The sequence below is a fragment of the Manis pentadactyla genome, chromosome 4 (assembly GCF_030020395.1).
Source record: "Manis pentadactyla isolate mManPen7 chromosome 4, mManPen7.hap1, whole genome shotgun sequence".
NCBI classification, from domain to species: Eukaryota; Metazoa; Chordata; class Mammalia; order Pholidota; family Manidae; genus Manis; species Manis pentadactyla.
Window position 1 is genome coordinate 186,917,739 of NC_080022.1, and position 16,326 is coordinate 186,934,064.

Here is a 16,326-nt window from a genome sequence, read left to right on the forward strand (position 1 = left end):
TTTATTGAAGAATGTTGCTGGTAGTTTCATAGGGATTGCATCAAATCTGTAGATTGCTTTGGGCAGGATGGCCATTTTGACGATATTAATTCTTCCTAGCCACGAGCATGGGATGAGTTTCCATCTGTCAGTGTCCCCTTTAATTTCTCTTAAGAGTGACTTGTAGTTTTCAGAGTATAAGTCTTTCACTTCCTTGGTTAGGTTTATTCCTAGGTATTTTATTTTTTTTGGTGCAATTGTGAATGGAGTTGTTTTCCTGATTTCTCTTTCTGTTGGTTCATTGTTAGTGTATAGGAAAGCCACAGATTTCTGTGTGTTGATTTTGTATCCTGCAACTTTGCTGTATTCCGATATCAGTTCTAGTAGTTTTGGGGTGGAGTCTTTAGGGTTTTTATGTACAGTATCATGTCATCTGCAAATAGTGACAGTTTAACTTCTTCTTTTCCAATCTGGATTCCTTGTATTTCTTTGTTTTGTCTGATTGCCGTGGCTAGGACCTCCAGTACTATGTTAAATAACAGTGGAGAGAGTGGGCATCCCTGTCTAGTTCCCGATCTCAGAGGAAATGCTTTCAGCTTCTCGCTGTTCAATATAATGTTGGCTGTGGGTTTATCATAGATGGCCTTTATTATGTTGAGGTACTTGCCCTCTATTCCCATTTTGCTGAGAGTTTTTATCATGAATGGATGTTGAACTTTGTCAAATGCTTTTTCAGCATCTATGGAGATGATCATGTGGTTTTTGTCTTTCTTTTTGTTGATGTGGTGGATGATATTGATGGACTTTCGAATGTTGTGCCATCCTTGCATCCCTGGGATGAATCCCACTTGGTCATGGTGTACGATGGTTTTGATGTATTTTTGAATTCGGTTTGCTAAAATTTTGTTGAGTATTTTTGCGTCTACGTTCATCAGGGATATTGGTCTGTAGTTTTCTTTTTTGGTGGTGTCTTTGCCTGGTTTTGGTATTAGGGTGATGTTAGCTTCATAGAATGAGTTTGGGAGTATCCCCTCCTCTTCTATTTCTTGGAAAACTTTAAGGAGAATGGGTATTATGTCTTCCCTGTATGTCTGATAAAATTCCGAGGTAAATCCATCTGGCCCGGGGGTTTTGTTCTTTGGTAGTTTTTTGATTACCGCTTCAATTTCGTTGCTGGTAATTGGTCTGTTTAGATTTTCTGTTTCTTTCTGGGTCAGTCTTGGAGGGTTGTATTTTTCTAGGAAGTTGTCCATTTCTCCTAGGTTTCCCAGTTTGTTAGCATATAGGTTTTCATAGTAGTCTCTAATAATTCTTTGTATTTCTGTGGGGTCCGTCATGATTTTTCCTTTCTCTTTTCTGATACTGTTGATTTGTGTTGACTCTCTTTTCTTCTTAATAAGTCTGGCTAGAGGCTTATCTATTTTGTTTATTTTCTCGAAGAACCAGCTCTTGGTTTCATTGATTTTTGCTATTGTTTTATTCTTCTCAATTTTATTTATTTCTTCTCTGATCTTTATTATGTCCCTCCTTCTGCTGACCTTAGGCCTCATTTGTTCTTCTTTTTCCAATTTCGATAATTGTGACATTAGACCATTCATTTGGGCTTTTTCTTCCATTTTTAAATATGCTTGGATTGCTATATACTTTCCTCTTAAGACTGCTTTTGCTGCGTCCCACAGAAGTTGGGGCTTAGTGTTGTTGTTGTCATTTGTTTCCATATATTGCTGGATCTCCATTTTGGTCATTGATCCATTGATTATTTAGGAGCGTGTTGTTAAGCCTCCGTGTGTTTGTGAGCCTCTTTGCTTTCTTTGTACAGTTTATTTCTAGTTTTATGCCTTTGTGGTCTGAAAAGTTGGTTGGTATGATTTCAATCTTTTGGAATTTTCTGAGGCTCTTTTTGTGGCCTAGTATGTGGTCTATTCTGGAGAATGTTCCATGTGCACTTGAGAAGAATGTATATCCTGTTGCTTTTGGATGTAGAGTTCTATAGATGTCTATTAGGTCCATCTGCTGTACTGTGTTGTTCAGTGCTTCTGTGTCCTTAGTTATTTTCTGCCCAGTGGATCTATCCTTTGGGGTGAGTGGTGTGTTGAAGTCTCCTAGAATGAATGCATTGCAGTCTATTTTCCCCTTTAGTTCTGTTAGTATTTGTTTCACATATGCTGGTGCTCCTGTGTTGGGTGCATATATATTTAGAATGGTTATATCCTCTTGTTGGACTGAGCCCTTTATCATTATGTAGTGCCCTTCTTTATCTCTTGTTACTTTCTTTGTTTTGAAGTCTATTTTGTCTGATATTAGTACTGCAACCCCTGCTTTCTTCTCGCTGTTGTTTGCTTGAAATATGTTTTTCCATCCCTTGACTTTTAGTCTGTACATGTCTTTGGGTTTGAGGTGAGTTTCTTGTAAGCAGCATATAGATGGGTCTTGCTTTTTTATCCATTCTATTACTCTATGTCTTTTGATTGGTGCATTCAGCCCATTAACATTTAGGGTGACTATGGAAAGATACGTACTTATTGCCATTGCAGGCTTTAAATTCGTGGTTACCAAAGGTTCAAGGTTAGCCTCTTTAGTATCTTACTGCCTAACTTAGCTCGCTTATTGAGCTGTTATATACACTGTCTGGAGATTCTTTTCTTCTCTCCCTTCTCATTCCTCCTCCTCGATTCTTCATATGTTGGGTGTTTTGTGCTGTGCTCTTTCTAGGAGTGCTCCCATCTAGAGCAGTCCCTGTAAGATGTTCTGTAGAGGTGGTTTGTGGGAAGCAAATTCCCTCAGCTTTTGTTTGTCTGGGAATTGTTTAATCCCACCGTCATATTTGAATGATAGTCGTGCTGGATACAGTATCCTTGGTTCAAGGCCCTTCTGTTTCATTGTATTAAATATATCATGCCATTCTCTTCTGGCCTGTAGGGTTTCTGTCGAGAAGTCTGATGTTAGCCTGATGGGTTTTCCTTTATAGGTGACCTTTTTCTCTCTAGCTGCCTTTAAAACTCTTTCTTTGTCCTTGATCTTTGCCATTTTAATTATTATGTGTCTTGGTGTTGTCTTCCTTGGATCCTTTCTGTTGGGGGTTCTGTGTATTTCCGTGGTCTGTTCGATTATTTCCTCCCCCAGTTTGGGGAAGTTTTCAGCAATTATTTCTTCTAAGATACTTTCCATCTCTTTTCCTCTCTCTTCTTCTGGAACCTCTATAATACAGATATTGTTCCTTTTGGATTGGTCACACAGTTCTCTTAACATTGTTTCATTCCTGGAGATCCTTTTGTCTCTCTCTATGTCAGCTTCTATGCGTTCCTGTTCTCTGGTTTCAATTCCATCAATGGCCTCTTGCATCCTATCCATTCTGCTTATAAACCCTTCCAGAGTTTGTTTCATTTCTGCGATCTCCTTTCTGGCATCTGTGATCTCCTTCCGGACTTCATCCCATTTCTCTTGCGTATTTCTCTGCATCTCTGTCAGCATGTTTATGATTCTTATTTTGAATTCTTTTTCAGGGAGACTGGTTAGGTCTGTCTCCTTCTCTGGTGTTGTCTCTGTGATCTTTGTCTGCCTGTAGCTTTGCCTTTTCATGGTGATAGGAATAGTCTGCAGAACTGGGACGAGTGACGGCTGGAAGGACTTCCTTTCTTGTTGGTTTGTGGCCCTCCTCTCCTGGGAGAACAGCGGCCTCTAGTGGCTTGTGCTGCGCAGCTGCGCGCAGACAGGGCTTCTGCTTCCTGCCCGGCTGCTATGGAGTTAATCTCCGCTGTTGCTGTGGGCGTGGCCTGGCTCGGGCAGCTACTGCAAAATGGTGGAGTCGCGTTGGAGCAGGAGCGGCTGGGAGGCTATTTATCTCCGTAAGGTGCCTCCCTGTTCCCTGCAGCCCAGGGATTAGGGTGCCCAGAGGTCCCCGGATTCCCTACCTCTGGATTAAGTGTCCCACCCTTCCCCTTTAAGACTTCCAAAAAGCACCCGCCAAAACAAAACAACAACCACAAAAAAAAAAAAAAAAAAATTTTTTTTTAATTCAAAAAAAAAAAGAGAGAGAAAAAAAGTGGCCGCTCGTTTTTCTTTATTCTCCGGCGCCAGCCTCAGGCCTCTGCTCACCGGTCTTTCTGCCCTGTTTCCCTAGTATTGGGGTCCCTATCCCTTTAAGACTTCCAAAAAGCGCTCGCCAAAACAAAACAGCAAAAAAAAATTGGTCGCTCCCTTTTCTTATGTCCTCCGGCGCCCGGCCTCCGGTGCCCGCTCACTGTTCTTGCTGCCCTGTTTCCCTAGCATCCAGGGCCCCCTGCACACGCACTGTGTCTGCGCTCTGGCCCGGATGGCTGGGGCTGGGTGTCCGGCAGTCCTGGGCTCCGTCTCCCTCCCGCTCTGCCTGCTCTTCTCCCGCCGGGAGCTGGGGGGAGGGGCGCTCGGCTCCCGCGGGGCCGGGGCTTGTATCTTACCCCCTTCGCAAGGCGCTGGGTTCTCTCGGGTGCGAATGTGGTCTGGATATTGTCCTGTGTCCTCTGGTCTTTATTCTAGGAAGGGTTGTCTTTGTTATATTTTCATAGATATATGTGGTTTGGGGAGGAGATTTCCACTGCTCTACTCACGCCGCCATCTTCCGCCCCCAGCCCTCAGTGTCTTCTTTAGCAATCAAATTATGTGTATTTGTTGATGCCCTCCTCCCACAAATGGAAGATAAAATGATACAACTTACTTCTTTACATTGTTTCTGATAGTAAAATAATTACTCAATGTAATGTATAGTCCCTGGCTTTTTAATTTTTGGTTTTTGCATTCATAATTTTCAAATAAATACCTACAACTTGCCCTTGGGCAGAGAGCTTTTAAGTGTAGAATAAACACAAGAATAACTTTTGTTTACTTTTCATTTACTCTTTATGTACTTTTTGTCTCTGTGTACCACCACTGAATTAATTTCTGGAGACCTAGTTTATGTGCTGTCACTAAAGAACCATGAAGCAAGAAACAGCAGAACAGCTGAAACAGGAAAGAAAGAGGAAGGCATGGCAGTGTGTCTGGTTATGGCAGGAAAACATCACATGCTGACAGCTGCGGCCCGAAACCGAACACGGAGGGGCCTTGCTCTCTGCCTGCCCCTCCCCGGTGACGGGACTGCCGCTTAGCCAGGAGCCCTGAGGAGGCTGCACAGGTGGAGGAAAAGAAACAGCTGCTTGGCAGTTTGCTTTAAGTAAAATGCCGTTGCTCCAAACTGATGTCTGTGGCTCTGTGACTTAGCTTTGAAGGAAACAATGTTTTAGTAGTAGATTGGTAGTGCCAGCTGTTAAAAAAAGGGGGGGGCAAAAACTGGCAGTCCTTGTCTTTGAGGAGTTTACAACCCAGAGGGAGAGACACATGGTGCCCCCTGAGGGGAGGGGTTTGTTCCTCAGTGCCCCCAGTATGACGCCCGCACCTGGGAACCATTACATGATAGGTAGGTGTCCTCTGAATTGGGGCTTGGCAAGCTAGGGCCAGAGCCACATCTGGCCCCCGCCTGCTTTTGTAAATAAAGATTTGTTGGGACGCAGCCACACTCATTTACATATTATCTATGGTGGCTTTTGCACAACAGAACTTAATAGTTGAGACAGAGACCATATGGCCCACAAAGCCTAAAATATTTACTAGCTGGCCCTTTACAGATGTTTGCAACTCCTGGTCTAAATGAGTTGAAAAGAAGACTTTCGTAATGTGTCCAAGGACCCTAACTGGGGAAAGAAAGCTTCTCAAGTGTCCATCGAGGTGCCGCAGGGAAAAAGGTATTGAGTCCAGGCGGGGGACAGCTGCCTCCTAGGGCCTTGCTGTCAGGGCTGGGAGGGTGAGGGGGCGCTTTGAGGCGCTGGTTAGAGCTCAGGGCAGGGGGTGGGATGACGTGAAAAGGGCGAGAGAGACCGAGCCTCGTGGGCGGCCTGGAGCCCAGGCCTCCGTGCGAAGGCCCCTTTGAGGTGGTTAAGCAGGCATTTGTGGCCTGCGTGTCCAGGGAGGGGATGCGGGCCCACTACTGAAGGCCCTGGAGAGGAACGGGGGTGAGGGGTCCGCTGGGAAGCCAGCGTGAGGACCCCGTCGGGAAACGGGGGTCTGGGGTGGGAGGCGCCCAGGGGCCCTTGTTCCTTACTCCGGGTGGACGGTTCTGGGGTCGGCCAGTGTGTGCTGCCCAGGCCGGTGTCTCAGACACACTGTGAAGCAGAGGTGACCGCGCCCCACCAGGCTGGCGTGCTGCTCGTGCGCTCTTTGTCTCCACCCTGCGAAGAATGGACGACTCTACCTTTATCGTTGGGGCGGTCACTCCAGAAGGTGGACATGCCTGTCAGTAGCAGCCCGGCCTGCACTGTGACCTGTAGAAACCCGCATACACCTTGGTGTGGAGATTTTTTTTGGTCCTAATAACTAATATTTTTCTTGAAATTTGGGATTTTTTAATTCATATAAATGAAAATTTCTCTTTCTCAGAGTATTATCTCCTTAATTCCAGGGTTACCCTTTGGTCCTTGCCCTTTGTTGCCCTTGTAAAGCTCTAAAGGCCTGTCTGTGAAAGTACAGAATTGCTGCACTTACCAGTGTTACCAATTCACTGCTTTCCACCTAATTCTTCTTTTGTTGTCTGCCTTTTCAGGTTTAGCTGATATATCAAATTCATTTCCAACCTTTTGTGTTAAATTCGTTGCCTACTATCTCATAGAGAAGCTTAGAAATTACTTTTTTTGAAGAATGTTATGGGATATAACTCAGAATGTAAAGGTTTAGATTTTTCTCATAAACAACATTACCCCTACATTTTATCGTCTGGTAATGTTGCAAATTAAATGTCTTGGCTCATTTTGTATTCATATTTGTTATTCACACTTTTATATTTTGATTGTAAATATTTGTAGAAAATTCCAAAACAAAGTCATCTGAGTGGGAGGGTGGCATATGTTGGAGTCATTTTACAGTATTTATTGACAACTCTGCATTTTATTGTTTTTTATCTCCAAACAGTGTAGCTCTTTGTCTTTGCCTCTGATCATTTTTAAACAGAATAAGTTTTATTACAAATATATATTTGCTTTAATATGTGAAGAGAGGCTCAGCATTACTGATCATTAATAAGGAGATGCAAATATAAACCACAATGAGATATGTTTTGACACCTGTTACAATGGCCATTATTCAAAGAACAGAAAATAACAAGTGTTGGCAAGGATGTTGAGAAAATGGAACCATCTGTATGACTGGTAGGAATATGTAAAATAGTTCAGCCACTGTGGAAGACAGTATGGAAATTCCTCAAAAAATTCAACATAGTTTTACCATATGATCCAGCAATACTACCTCTGGGTATATACCCCCCCAAATTGAAATTTGTATGCTTATGTTTACCATCATCCACAATAGCCAAAATGTGGAAAAAATCCAAATCATCCATGGATGGATGAATGGATAACTAAAATGCAGTATATCCACACAATGGGGTTGTTATTTAAAAGGAATAATCTTTTTAAAAAGGAAGGAAATTCTGACACATGCCACAAAATGGATGAATGTAAAAACATTATGCTAAGTGATACAAGCCAGTCACAAAAGGACAGATATTATATGATTCCACTTTTAGGAGGTACATGGAATAGGGAAAGTGAGAGAAAAGAAAGTAGCCTAGTGGGTACCAGAGTCTGGGGACAGAGGGAAATGAAGTTCCATTCAGCGGGTGTAGAGTTCCGGTTTGGCTTGATGGATAATGGTGATGTTTGCACAATATGAATCTGCTTAAACCACTGAATCATATACTCAAAAACGGTGAAAATAAAAATTTTCATTTGTATATTTTACCACAATTAAAAAAATAACTTTGCTTTAATATTGTAGTTGAGATTGACCATGTCAATATGTTGCTTGGTATTTTGTGTGATTTTTCACGTTAATATAGTATATATAAGCTCTAAAAATCATAAATTTTAGAGCTGAACCTTAAGGATTATTTAGTTCAACACTGTCTTTCTAGAGTTGAGAAGTAACTTCAGATTGTTCAGCTAATCGGTGGCTTTAGCTGGAATTCAGGTTTAGTTTTATGTATTCTTTTATTTGTACCGGAAACATTTTTAATATGTGGCAAGCATGATGGATATAAAGCTAAAAGATACTATCTATGTCTCCACTTTCAGAAATTAGACTTAATTCAATGATCAGATTATTTTTTAATCACACTGAATCTCTTTGCTCTCAAAGTCATCACATTTTTCTAACAATAAAGATTTACTCATTACATTTCTGTCTAAGAACACACAGGTACTTTTTGGGGTTTCATCTATGTCACTTCATTTGATAACACATTTAAGCATTTATTTTTTTTTTGAAAAACTTTCAAAATAGAAGAAAGTGTACAGAAAAGAATATGACTATATCCACAACACAGATATAACATATTTTGCCTTATTTGCCTCAGATCTCTAATTCAGAAACGTTACTGATATCACCCTCAACCCCATTCTTGTCTCCCTCAAAAGGAAAACCACCACCACCATGTTTTAGTGTGAAACTAACTGTCTGAGGTGTGGAATGATGTCTCAGTGTTTAAAAGTGCACTTCTTGGTTACTAATGAGGTTGATGATTGCTCCATAAGTTTGTGGCCACTCAGGTTTCTTCTTCTCTAAATTGCATCTTCCTGTGTTCTTCCCATTTTTGTTCTGTTGTTGGTCTTTCATCAATTTGTAGGAGTTCTTCATTCTGATCATCTGCTACCTGTTCTATCTTCTTCCTATCTGTGGCTTACTTTTTAGCTTCCTTTATATGATGTCTTTTGTCATAACAGATGTTTCTAGTATTACTGTAGTCAAGTTTATCAACTTTTAAAATGTCTTCTGTGAGAAGATAAGTGTCCCAGATCACAGAAATATTCTCCTACATTTCCTTACTAAGCTTACAGTTTTGCTTTTCATCATTAGGTCTTTGATCCATCTGGAAGTTGGTTTTGTGAATGATACGAGGTGTGGGAGTCTCCTTTTATTTTTCCATATGGCTAGCCGGTTGTCCTGCAGTACCTGTTAGCTAGCCTTTCCTTGCTCCACTGGTTTTTTTTGTTTTTGTTATCATTAATCTACAATTATATGAAGAACATTATGTTTACTAGGCTCCCCCTTTACCAAGTCCCCCTGACAAACCCCATTATAGTCACTGTCCATCAGCGTAGTAAGATGCTGTAGAATCACTACTTGTCTTCTCTGTGTTGCACAGCCCTCCCCGTGTCCCCCATGCACTATACATGCTAACCGTAATGCCCCCTTTCTTTTTCTCCACCCTTATCCCTCCCTTCCCACCCACCCTCCCCAGTCCCTTTCCCTTTCCCTTTGGTAACTGTTAGTCCATTCGCGGGTTCTGTGAGTCTGCTGCTGTTTTGTTCCTTCAGTTTTTCTTTGTTCTTATACTCCACATATGAATGAAATCATTTGGTACTTGTCTTTCTCCGCCTGGCTTATTTCACTGAGCATAATACCCTCTAGCTCCATCCATGTTGTTGCAAATGGTAGGATCTGTTTTTTTCTTATGGCTGAGTAATATTCCATCATGTATATGTACCACATCTTCTTTATCCATTCATCTACTGATGGACATTTAGGTTGCTTCCATATCTTGGCTATTGTAAATAGTGCAGTGATAAACATAGGGCTGCATATGTCTTTTTGAAACTGGGCTCCTGCATTCTTAGGGTAAATTCCTAGAAGAGGAATTCCTGCATCAAATGGTATTTCTATTTTGAGCTTTTTGAGGAACCTCCATACTGCTTTCCACAATGGTTGAACTAATTTGCATTCCCACCAGCAGTTTAGGAGGGTTCTCCTTTCTCCACAACCTTGCCAGCATTTGTTGTTGTTTGTCTTTTGGATGGTAGACATCCTTACTGGTGTGAGGTGATATCTCATTGTGGTTTTAATTTGCATTTCTCTGATGACAAGCGATGTGGAGCATCTTTTCATGTGTCTGTTGGCCATCCGAATTTCTTCTTTGGAGAAGTGTCTGTTCAGGTCCTCTGCCCATTTTTTAATTGGATTATTTGCTTTTTGTTTGTTGAGGTGCGTGAGCTCTTTATATATTTTGGATGCCAACCCTTTATCAGATCTGTCATTTATGAATATATTCTCCCATACTGTAGGGTACCTTTTTGTTCTATTGATGGTGTCTTTTGCTGTACAGAAGCTTTTCAGCTTGATATAGTCCCACTTGTTCATTTTTGCTTTTGTTTCCCTTGCCCAGGGAGATATGTTCATGAAGAAATCGCTCACGTTTATGTCCAAGAGATTTTTGCCTATGTTTTTTTCTGAAAGTTTTATGGTTTCATGACTTACATTCAGGTCTTTGATCCATTTTGAATTTACTTTTGTGTATGGGGTTAGACAGTGATCCAGTTTCATTCTCTTACATGTAGCTGTCCAGTTTTGCCAGAACCATCTGTTGAAGAGACTGTCATTTCCCCATTGTATGTCCATGGCTCCTTTATCGTCTATTAATTGACCATATATGTTTGGGTTAATGTCTGGTGCTCCACTAGTTTTTGATGCTGTCGTCCTTATCCATCAAGGACAGAAACACATTTTTCAAACCTGACATAACTGAGTGTGAGTCCTTCAAACTGGGGGCCGAGCAATAGTCAAAAAGCATTTCACACAAACCCTCAAAGTATACTGTTAACAAAGAGCTGATCCTTCTACAGTGTGACCTGTTACAAAATGGCAACGGTAATGTTACGTATTCCAGAGGTACTCTGGGCCTAGAAAGGGATGGGTTGGTAAGCCAGCCAGGTTGTTGACCTGCTTCCAGGGGTGGGTTACAGTGCATGCTGTCCTAATCTAAGAGGCAAGGCCTGCCTGCCGGTAAGCCCTGTCTCTGGGGGAAGCAAGACCTGCCTCAGTGGTCTCTGTTTTTTACTCAGTCTTATTTTCTTTGTTAAAAGATGACTGACTAATAATTTATCTCTTTAAATTAGTTATTATTTAAGCTGGTTTTTATAGTGTATACAAAGCCAACAGGGGAAATTGTCATAAAACCAGGGTTGCACAGCCAACCCCTAATATTTGGCTATAAAAGGCTAATTTTATAATAACTTAGATGCTTAAAGTTTTTGTTGCCTATCTTCATTTTTCCTCTGTAGTTTTCACCTGGAATTACCTACCTACATTGGAAACACCTAGAGTATAATTCTAAATTACATTCCTTTTAAATCAGGCGACAAAAATTGCGGTTTTTTTAAGGTAAAAGTTACCTTTAGTATGTTCTTTCTAGTGATAGTGGTAATTCATTACATACTTCCTCTTTTTTTTCATTTAGGTCCATCACATTTTAAAAGATATTTTCTTTGGGAAACCAGTTTTACTGTTCACAAGTATGGTTTTTCTTATTAAAATCAATTTTGACAAGAACTTAATGATAACAGGGCTGTAAAAGAGAAAAAATATTTTATTGCAATTATCTGTATATCATACTATTTAAAGAAACTGTCAAGTGACAGTCTCTAAATTGTATAAGTTTGTTGTATGTGTAGGTTAAATTAATGTTTTGTATGATTTTTACTTTATTTTTGAGGGATACATACTTCAAATGAAGTCTGGAAAATTGATTGGAATATAAGTTTGATTGCAGTGTTAGAAATACTCAATTAGGAAAGATAGGAGAAAGAAATAAAACAGGAGATAAGATGCAGATACCAAATACTAGATTCTTTAAATGGATCAAAAGAGTGACACAATATAAATACTGTAGGAAGATAGCATATAAATTTACTCTGGGGATCTCCAAAGAAAAGACTATGATTGAAGTAGAAAGCAAGCCTAGAAGAAATCCTTAGAGATCCAGGAAAATACCAGATGTAAAGCTGAGAACATTTGTTATTAATGCACAGGAAACAGTGATAAGCCCTAACTGCTAGTAATGACAGATGAAGTAGCATAAACGTAATTAAACATTCTAACCCTCAGTAACCTCGACATAAGGTAACATTTTCTAATACCTCTTCCCTCTCTCTGCCTTCTTCTATCCTCCAGCCCCCAAATAATGGCCCTATTGTGTGACTGTGCAGTGCCTTTACAGTGCTCTTCTAAATGAACTGTTGTAGCTTTTATATAATACTGTAACTCTAGTCGAAGGACCTGAAGGGAACTACAAATTGTTTTCAGGAGTCCACGTGAAGTTCATGTTGTCATCAGCATTTTCCAATAAGTCTGAGTATTTATAGGTGTTGCTTAGTCACAAAATTTCCAAACTGGAGCATTCCGGTTTAGCATCTTTCTTTACTACACATGCTTCCAAAGATGCTTAGCTGCTAGTGTGCATTGTGAATCTTCCCAAAAGAGTATAGTGTAATGGTAAGAATTAATATAGTTTTAGAAACATTCACTCAGTTTCAAATAGGAGCTATTAAGAAGACAAATAACTTTTTCCTTTAAGTAATTTTTTAGCATTTAGTATTGAAACCTTGAAATAAAGAGCTTCCCCCAAAGACTAGTTCACAGCTGATTCATTGACAAATGGGAGGAAAATCTAATTTTGAATTTGTTTAATCTTTTTCAGATCTCAGTCACAGTGGATTGGCGGATCATTATGAAAGTCCCCACTGGGGACAGCAGCCCAGTTGCAGAAGTGAAGCCAGCTGCAGCTGGGATAGAGCGATAATCGAGAGGCCCGACAAGGGGGCGTGGCCCGCCGTCCCAGGGACAGAGACTGAGCCTGCCTCAGAATGTACCACAGACACTGACTCTGCGTCCAACTGTGGCTCGGACACCAGTAGCATGGCTACAGGGAGTGCCCAGGGCAACTTCACGGGACACACCAAGAAGACAAATGGCAATAACGGCACCAACGGCGCACTCGTCCAAAGCCCTTCTAATCAGAGTGCCCTTGGAGCAGGGGCAGCCAGCGGGAACACAGGGGCAGCCCGAGTGTGGGGCGTAGCCGCAGGCTCCAGCTCCGGCCTCACTCACTGCGCTCTCGGCGGTGGGGATGGAAAAATAGACAGTATGATTGGAGATGGGAGAAGTCAGAACTGCTGGGGGGCTTCCAACTCCAATGCTGGCATTAATCTCAACCTTAATCCTAATGCCAACCCAGCTGCCTGGCCTGTACTGGGACATGAAGGAACTGTGGCGACAGGCAACCCTTCCAGTATTTGCAGTCCAGTCAGTGCCATAGGTCAAAACGTGGGCAACCAGAATGGGAACCCAGCAGGCACTCTAGGTGCTTGGGGAAACCTGCTGCCACAGGAGAGCACAGAACCACCAACATCCACTTCTCAGCATGTGTCTTTCAGCGTACAACCTCAGAACCTTAGCACGGATGGACCAAATAACACTAAGCCCGTGAGCACTCCACCAAACCCTATCAATGCAATGCAGACGGACGGACTGCCAAACTGGGGCGTGGCTGGGGGCCTGGGGACCACCATCCCGCCCCACCTACAAGGCCTTCCTGGTGCTAGTGGGCCATCAGCTGCTCAAGTCAGTGGGGCTGGTGGTGAAGGAATCAACAGCCCTGTGTGGGGACTGTCCCCAGGTAACTCTGCCACAGGAAATAGCAATTCTGGGTTCAGTCAGGGGAGTGGAGACACTGTGAACTCAGCATTAAGTGCTAAACAGAATGGATCCAGCAGTGCTGTGCTAAAGGAAGGAAATGGAGGAAACGCCTGGGATTCGGGACCTCCTTCTGGACCTGGAATCCTCACTTGGGGAAGGAGCAGTGCCACCACTGGCGTAGGTAACATCCCCTCGGGAGCCTGGGGCCACCCCAGCCGAGGCACCTCCAATGGTATGAACGGGGAGTGGGGAAAGCCCTCAAACCAGCATTCCGGGAGTGACATCAGCACGAAAGGATCAACAGGGTGGGACAGTCCTCGTGTGAGCAGCCAGAATCCTGCCGGGCAGTCGGGCAGCGAGCATGTGAACTCTTGGGCCAAAGCCGCATCTTCCGGAGCTCCCGCGAGCGAGGGAGGCAGCGACAGCTCTGGCAGCCACAGCGAAGGCAGCGCAGGGAGGGACGGAGCGGACAGCCGCAGGCGAGACAAGGCGGCGGGAGACCCAGGGCACGTCCAGCTGCCAAGGAATGACCTCGACCCAAGAGTTCTGTCCAATACTGGTTGGGGACAGACTCCAGTAAAGCAGAACACTGCCTGGGAATTTGAGGAATCCCCCAGGCCTGAGAGAAAAAGCGACAATGGGACAGAGGCCTGGGGAAGCGCCCAGCCCGCAGACTCCGGGGGGAAGAGTGGCGGGGACAGCGCCGACGCCTTGCCGGCGTCCGGGTGGGTCAGCTCGCCGCCGGCCGCTGCGCCCCCCAGTGCAGGCTGGGGAGATGGCAGCCACAAAGCACCGAATGGCCCAGGGGTGTGGGGGGACTCCGTAAGCTCTCCTGCTGCTAGTAATGCTGCTGCGGCCAAGAGCGGCCATGCTTGGAGCGGGACCGCAAGTCAGGAGGACAAGTCACCCACCTGGGGTGAGCCTCAAAAACCCAAATCTCAAAACTGGGGAGATGGGCAAAAATCTCATCCAGCCTGGAGTGCAGGAGGAGGAGATTGGGCCGATTCATCTTCTGTCCTTGGACACTTGGGGGATGGGAAAAAGAATGGCTCTGGATGGGATGCTGACAGTAGTCGATCAGGGTCTGGCTGGAGTGACACCACAAGGTCGGGGACCAGTGGCTGGGGCAATGGCACAAATGCAAAGGTGAATCCAGGGACAAACTGGGGAGAGTCTTTAAAACCCGGCCCCCCACAGAACTGGGTGAGCAAACCCCAAGACAACAATGTGAGTAACTGGGGAGGAGCCACTTCCGGTAAACAAACAGGGGCAGGGTGGATAGGGGGGCCTGTCCCTGTCAAACAGAAGGACAACAGTGAGGCCACGGGCTGGGAAGAACCTTCTCCACCATCCATTCGCCGCAAAATGGAAATCGATGACGGTACCTCAGCTTGGGGTGACCCAAGTAACTACACCAACAGAACTGTAAACATGTGGGATAGAAACAACCCGGGCGTCCAGAGCAGCTCCACGGCCGCCACCTCCACCTCCACGAGCAGCAGCACAAGCGTGGCCGAGACGCCGCCCGCGCACCAGGCCAGCGTCCCACCGAACCGATCGCCGCTGCTTGGTCCAGGTACGGGAGGGACCGCGCAGTACTTGAGTCAGAGCAATAGCATTCTGCCCTTAATGTAGGCGCATGTACTCCAGCCCCTCCAGTTTATGGCATCGTATGGAACTGTTACCCAAAGAGGGTGAATAAGTAGGGTTCTCAGCTAGTTTCCTACCCAGGAAAGGTATGCTGAGTACTTTCAATAGGAAGGAGAAGAAGGAGAAACCACATCCTCTTCAGGAAAGATTGGGGACCATTTTTAGTTTGCTTTTACTGACAAAGTCTTCATTTCTTTATGTTATAAAGCAGTGGTTCTCAGCCCCTGCTTTCGGTACAGTACGTGGGAGACCAGGGGCCTGGAAATGCCGATCTCAGATCTCAGGTGTCGCTGGTCCGGAGGGAAGCCCATTCTCTGGTGGCTTGTAAAGCTCCTCAGGTGTTTTCTGATGTATGGTTACCGCTGAAGTAAAGGTGTTTTAGTAAAATATGAGTGGCATTACACAGTATAAGTCATATTTCGATTACAGTTGAAAGAAAAACCCTAAATTAGACTAAAACTTGTGTTTTGAGTTCCTTTTTTGTGCAAGGCACTCTACCAGATGCTATGGTGGAAAAGAAGGTGATAAGGTAGTCTAGACCAGAGCCTGCCCACAGGGAGTATGAATTGTGACAGTGACAAGGAACATGCAGGATGGACATGAGGGACACAGTTAGAACTCGCCTGGGGTTTGTAGTGGGAGAACTAGCCATGGCCCTGGGTTTCTACCTGTGGTATGAGTCTCACTGGGCTGCAGGCAGTCCACCTGTACAGTGCAGGACAGCTCAGCTCACTGAATCACAGCGCTCCCCAGCGTGGGAGCAGTGGAAAGAGGACAGAGTCCAACCCAGGGCCTCCCCTCCTCTGCACACCAAGCGGCTGGATGCCTCTGCATAAAGGCCTGTGCATGGTGCAGGGCCCGCCCCCCACCCCGTGTGCTGCTCTCCTGGCCACTCTGGCCCTTAAGTTCTTTTTTTTTTTTATTTCTTATTAAAAAATAAAGTGTATTGTTGATATACACTCTGATGAAGGTTTCACATGAAAAAACAATGTGATTACTATATTTACGCATATTATCAAGTCCCCACCCATACCCCAATGCAGTCACTGTCCATCAGTGTAGTAAGATGCCACAGATCCACTATGTCCCTTCTCTGTGCTGCACTGTTTTCCCCGTGACCCCCCACACCATGTGTACTAAACATAATATGCCTCAGTCCCCTTCTCC

At 44.0% G+C, this 16,326-nt stretch overlaps 1 protein-coding gene across 7 annotated transcripts in view; it reads left to right on the forward strand.

Moving 5' to 3' along the window:
- The window catches only part of TNRC6C (trinucleotide repeat containing adaptor 6C), a 157,663-nt gene that overhangs the window by 90,659 nt on the left and 50,678 nt on the right, over positions 1 to 16,326 (forward strand). For all 7 annotated transcript variants that reach the window (XM_036910368.2, XM_036910369.2, XM_036910373.2 and 4 more), the window contains one exon: positions 12,512 to 15,085. In XM_036910368.2, the coding sequence (XP_036766263.2) occupies positions 12,512 to 15,085 (2,574 nt within the window). The remainder of the gene's footprint in view (positions 1 to 12,511; positions 15,086 to 16,326) is intronic.